The sequence below is a fragment of the Oratosquilla oratoria genome, chromosome 12 (assembly GCF_046742065.1).
Source record: "Oratosquilla oratoria isolate Oo_2021 chromosome 12, ASM4674206v1, whole genome shotgun sequence".
NCBI classification, from domain to species: Eukaryota; Metazoa; Arthropoda; class Malacostraca; order Stomatopoda; family Squillidae; genus Oratosquilla; species Oratosquilla oratoria.
The window spans coordinates 51744281-51750978 of NC_134788.1; the positions used below are offsets into that span (position 1 = coordinate 51744281).

Here is a 6698-nt window from a genome sequence, read left to right on the forward strand (position 1 = left end):
ATGATAGGTTCAAGATGCCATATTTTTGTCTGTCCAGTACTGTCAATGTCAGTTTGACAATGACAGTGACTACATTGTGTGCTGGGTTTTCTCCCTATCCAAATAACATATTTTCAACAGTTCTGTGTAGCTGAACTTCATGCTTTTCTTGAAGCTGTGAATCTTCTCTATACCCAGCAGTCCAATTGGATGCCAAAACCTGCTGTCAACATCCCTGACAATAACAGCATTAATCCTGATGACCTCTAGCATTACAGGTACTGCATTACTAAATGCATGTTAGGTTAGTTCAGACCAAGTTATCATATTTCAATTTCTACAACTGCATCTGTCAAAACAAGGATAGCATCTCAAGCACTTGTTGTGACTATGTTTATTGGTGTATTGTTTTTAACAGCTTTTTCTGTTATTTATTTCTGCAAAAGAAAAATATTATGTTGATGTACTGTAATTTACAAACTTGAAATTCATTTTTCTATTGCTATATTGTAAAGGTGTGAACCTCTAAAATTTATAATCATGCCTTCCCTTATGTAATCTTGCTAAGATACGTGGCTAAGGTCATGTGACCAATTGACTGCTGTAAGTGACATAATCATAAATATGATACCATATTGGAGGACATATGAGAAAGAAAGATCTACTGATGATGATGATTTCCTGTTTTTCATACATAAGAAGCCATTACAAAGATGAAGATATATTTCAAAATATCAGGTAACAAAGCTTCATTATTGTTAGATTAAATTCTTTGTTTAAGTGAGATGAACCTGAATAAAACAGCATGAGTTTTAAGTAGACTAAAACCTGCCAATTGGTGATCCAGACATTAACTGGAAGGGGACTGTTTATCTCAACCTAATTACAAAGGATTACAAAGGCGGAGCATGCCAACAGGGGACCTTTTGGTCCATAACTAGATCAGATGTGAAAAAAGATATAATAATGATAAAAAGATAAATAAATGAAATAAGATGAAAAAAATGATAAATAATGAAATAAATAAATGCATACGTATAGTTGAATGATAAACAAACAGGTGAATAGTTAGTAATTATAAATTGACATAAATAATTATAAATGAAAATCAAACAAATAAACAGACAATAGCAAACAAATAATATTCACCAGTTTGATTACACACTTTGGCAGTATGTAGTTGTATTATTCCCAAAGAACTGCACATCCCTAAATGTTATTCTCAAGTCAGAACAGGCAACAGTCTTTGATACTTTGTTTATAATATTTTCTAGTCAAGGTGTATGAGTTTATTATTTTTTTTTCTATCCATCAATGGACAATTTCATTTCATTATATGAGTGTCCTTTTTCTTGTGAAGCATTAAGCCTTGTTTAGAGGAATTCCATGACAGTAGACAATTACCAATCCAACTCGTCTAACTAAATCCTCTACTCCAGTAGAAATACAGCTCATTTCCTCCACTTGCAAGCATCTTTCTTGCTACTTCTTTCATCCAGGGATAAACTTTTTAACTAGAATAAGGTAAGTACAATACAGGCACAGTGGCAGTTGCTCTCCATGGGAACTGATAAACAAGTGTCAGTTCCTCCAAAGTTAGATAAAGTTAGTGATTATGTTGTCATCCTATGCTCTGAGGCTAACCAGCCTATAGTTTCTGGGATTACTTCTGTCCCGTTTTTTAAATATTGAGGTAATGTTTACCACTTTCCAGTCCTCAGATACCTTATAAGTAGTGAAAGACAGTTTTGATATAGTTTTTAATGGTTCAGCCATCAGTTCTTCAGCTTCCTTAATTACCCAAGGAAGTAAACCGCCTGTACCAGGAGATATATTCCACTTCAGCTTTTTTATAATTTTCCTAATGGAGTGTTCAGAAATTTCTATATTATTTAGATATGGTTAATACCTTATTTGTATCACATATATTTCCTTCTCGTTCACTGGTGAAGACACTGATATAGAAATCAACCAGCAATTCTGCCTTTTCTTTATCACTATCTTTCCCCCATTCATAAACAGTGCAGGAATACTGGATGTATTTCTAGTTTTGGAATGTACATATTAAAAAGATTATAGTAATAGGTTAGTTTTAACACTCCTTGTAATTTTTCTTTACTCATTTCTTTCCTATACACTCCTCTTACCTGGTTATTAACCCATTTATTCTTCCTGTACCTCCATATAATCCCTGGACACTTCTCTCTGGTCAGTTTTCATCCTCTTCAGCCTTTCCCACATTTTTCAGAGTTTAAATTACTTTTCCAGTCATTACTCAGTTTTTCTCTGAACTTGTCAAAATCAGCTTTTTATACATATATACAATCATTTTATACATGTATACCAAGTGACATTAAAATTTCAGGCTTACATAATCATTCTTTCCCTGTAAACTGGATATCTCTCTATATCATTTACCTAAAACTTCATCATTGGAATAGCTTATATGAAGAACATTTCCTGCACTTATCTCTCTAAACCTTGTTATCTCTACATATTGTGTAAAATGTCTTTTTTTTTCTTCTATGAAGTCTAAACCAAATTCATCAGCTCCTGGTTTCACTGAATAGTTTTTCCAGTATATCCCAGGCATATTAAAACCTCCCACTGTCACCTTATGCTTCACATTTAGATCACTAATTTTTTTTGCATAATTTTGAGCAAATGTTGATTATTTTCTTCACAGCTACTTGGGCTCCTATATACTGTTACCAACAGTATCTTCTCTGAGTACCCTTGAAATTCAACACATGTATATTCAGGAAAATTTCTTTCAACGTGACTACATTATAGGTGGATGCCCTTCCTAACATACATCAAGAAATGTCACCCTTCTTCATTATGTAATAGGTTATTACTGAGACTCATACCCTTCCAATTCAAACTCCACTAATAGTCTATCATATCTAGAAAAAAAAAAAAAAATCACTTCTTAAACCATTACTATATGTGGTAACAAGGTCATCTCCCTTAATCTGGACTTCAACCATTTATTTTATTTGAAAAAAGAAGAAAAAAAAAGCTCTGTCTACATTATGGCGTGTGCATGTAATTATCTTCTCTGTATAGGGAGAGATTAGTATTTCTGAGGTGTGGGGTGTGGGCATATTGTGCCTGTATAGATTAAAGAATATGGGGGTTAGGACTGGGCCCTGAGGTATTCTCTTCTGTGATTTCTGGTGTGCAATTATTGGCCATTATATGATACAAATTTCTACTTACCAAATAATATGTCATGATTGTTTATATTGTTATAGTAGATATATTTTATATATATATATATATATATATATATATATATATATATATATATATATATATATATATGTGTGTGTATATATATATTATTATTATTATTATTATTATTATTATATATTATTATTATCATTATTATTATTATCATTAGACAAACATATTTTACTAAATGTGGCAAGAAAAAAATATGGAAAGTGCCTCTACAAATTCTTTGATCAATTTGATTGATCATGTTTTGCTTAGGTAATAATATAGGTGCACCATGTACCAATCTATCTTAAATAATGTGACTTGCATCATTGACTTGAGTCAAATGAGCAACATGAACTGAATAGACCTTCATAGAATAGGTCATATTTAGATTCAGGTCTTATGAGCCCAAACGTGGAATGTGATGCAGTTATATCAAAATATGACTGCTGGGCTATTCCCTACTTCCAAATGCTGTGACATGAGGAAAAGGCTAGTGGAAGATTTGAGTATTTCAGGTCATGGTGGGGTAAATATGCATGTAGATTTTGGATGATTTTCAGCACATTTCTAATAAGTAGAATATAACATAGCACCCTATCTGTTAGTGTTTCTATTATTTTGTGTTAGGTGATGGCAAACACAAAGGGTGTGTTTCAGTATAAAGAGATTGAAGTGTGAAATGGTTTGTGTATGAAACATCCACTATCCTATTGCAGTGTATTACAGATTTTAAAGATAGATATCAATCTTATAATAATTTTTTTTTTCCAGGATGAGGGTACCTATTATAATTTCTTTGGAGGAAGTATCTGTAGATCCCACACGTGTCATACAATGATAAGGATCTGGTGTGACATTTGGAGCAGAGCTATATCTTGAGTCATCTTAGATATTGTGTGATGACCCACATTACAGGGAAGCTTTTCCAGTGTGACCTGTGTGATTCTCCTTTATCACAAAAGGGTGATCCGAAATGGCACAAATGTCACCTCAAAGATCATGTGGTGGCCCACATAAGAGAAAGCCTTTCCAGTGTGACTTCAATGATTCTGCTTTCTCAAAAAAGGGTTCTCTCACACAGCATATGAGGACCCACACAGGAGAAAAGCCTTTCCAGTGTGACTTGTGTGATTCTGCTTTCTCGCAAAAGAGTAATCTCACATCACATATGAGGACCCACATTGGTGAGAAGCCTTTCCAATGTGACATGTGCAATGCAGCTTTCTCACGAAAGAATCACCTCAAACTTCATATGATGACCCACACTGGGGAGAAGCCATTCCAATGTGACCTGTGCAGTAAAACTTTCTCACAAAAGAGTTCTCTCACAGGGCATATGAGGACCCACACAGGAGAGAAGCCTTTCCAATGTCACCTTTGTGATTCTGCTTTCTCACGGAAGATTTCCCTCACACAGCATATGATGACCCACACAGGAGAGAAGCCTTTCCTGTGCAAACTGTGTGATTGTGCTTTCTCAGTAAAGGGTTATCTCACACAGCATATGAAAAGTCACACAGGAGAGAAGCCTTTCAAGTGTGACATATGTGATTTTGCTTTCACACAAAAAGGTTCTCTAGCACAGCATATGAGGACCCACACAGGAGAGAAGCCTTTCCAGTGTGACCAATGTGATTCTTCTTTCTCACAAAAGGGTAATCTCACACATCATATGAGGAGCCACACAGGAGAGAAGCCTTTCCAATGTGACCTGTGCGATTCTACTTTCTCACAAAAGGTTTCTCTCGCTGGGCATATGGGGATCCACACAGGAGAGAAACCTTTCCAATGTGGCCTGTGCGATTCTGCTTTCTCACTAAAGGATTATCTTGCAAAACATATGAGGACCCACACTGGATTGAAGCCAATTCAGTGTGACCTTTGTGGTTCTTCTTTTTCACAAAAGAGTCATCTCAGACAGCATATGATTACCCACACAGGAGAAAAACCTTTCCAGTGTGACCTGTGTGATTCTGCTTTCTCACAAAAGGGTAATCTCACACAGCATATGAGGACCCACACAGGAGAGAAGCCTTTCCAGTGTGACATATGTGATTCTGCTTTCACACAAAAGAGTTCTCTCAAACAACATATGAGGATCCACACAGGAGAGAACCTTTTCCAATGTGACATATGTGATTCTGTGTTCTCACAAAAGGGTTATCTCACACAGCATAGGAGGACCCACACAGGAGAGAAGCCTTTCCAATGTGACATGTGTGATTCTACTTTCTCAATAAAGGGTTCTCTCACACAGCATATGAGGACCCACATGAGAGAGAAGCCTGTGCAGTGTGACTTGTGTGGTTCTGCTTTCTCACAAAAGAATAATATCACACTGCATATGAGAACTCACACAGGAGAGAAGCTCTCCCAATGTGACCTTTGCAATTCCGCTTGCTCGAAAAAATAAATAAATAAATAACCTAAAATTTTATATGACGACCCATACAGGAGAGAAGCTTTCCAGTGTGTCCTGTGAGATAAAGCTTTCACACAAATGTGTCACCTCAAAGATGACATGATGACCCACACAAGAAACCCTTTCCAGTATATCCTGTGTGATTCTGCTTTCTCACAAAAGTTTTCTCACACAGCATATGAGCACTCACACAGGAGAGAAGCCTTTCCAGTGTGACCTCTGCAATTTTGCTTTCACAAAAAATTATCCCCTCACAATGCATATGAGGACCCGCACAGGGGAGAAGCCTTTCCAGTGTGACCTGTGCAATTCTCCTTTCTCATATAAGAGTTCTCTCACACAACATATGAAGACTCACACAGGAGAGAAGCTTTTCCAACGTGACCTGTGTGATGCAACTTTCTTACAAAAGAATCACCTCAAATGTTATGTTATGACCCACATAGAGAGTAGCCTTTCCAGTGTGACCTGTATGATTCAGCTTCCTCACAAAAGTCGAATGGCACATGGTGACTTACACTGGTGAAAAACTATTCCAGTGTGATCTGTGCAATGAACAGTGTTCCCTCTAAGCTGTGCATCTGTATGAGCACACCTGTTTTACAACTATTGCATTACAGATGGGAAAAGATCCTATCTACTAGTGACAGAAAGATGATCAGGGCAGATGCCTGATATCGCCAATTACCCACATAACCACTATATTCTCAATGAAGATGTATAAGTATGGCTCAACACTAAACACAACCACACACTTGTATTAGAAAGATGTAAACCCCAGTCATGGCTAAGACAATAATGTAATGTACAACAAACATAATATCAGTCAAACCTGACACCTATGTAATTAGAAATGCCAGGTCAACAATTTGACCTAGGATGCCCAGGCCAGTAGGAATACCATCAGTCTGAATGAGAGAGCCTCCAGGCAGTGAGTGTAAGGCTGTACAAACGTGAATAGTAGAGACTAAAGGCACTTTAAGTTTCTTTAACCAAAGGGGCATTGATGATACAATGAGGAATTAAAAAAAAAAGTTATTTTGAGAAGTCTTTGAAATGTAAGTTTACA

At 36.2% G+C, this 6698-nt stretch overlaps 1 protein-coding gene across 1 annotated transcript; it reads left to right on the forward strand.

The window, feature by feature from the left end:
- Positions 1–4180: 4180 nt before the first annotated feature.
- On the forward strand, positions 4181–5620 carry LOC143030764 (uncharacterized). Its single transcript, XM_076193972.1, has one exon. It carries the CDS (start codon positions 4181–4183, stop codon positions 5618–5620), a length of 1440 nt encoding a protein of 479 aa, XP_076050087.1.
- The last annotated feature ends 1078 nt before the right edge of the window (positions 5621–6698 follow it).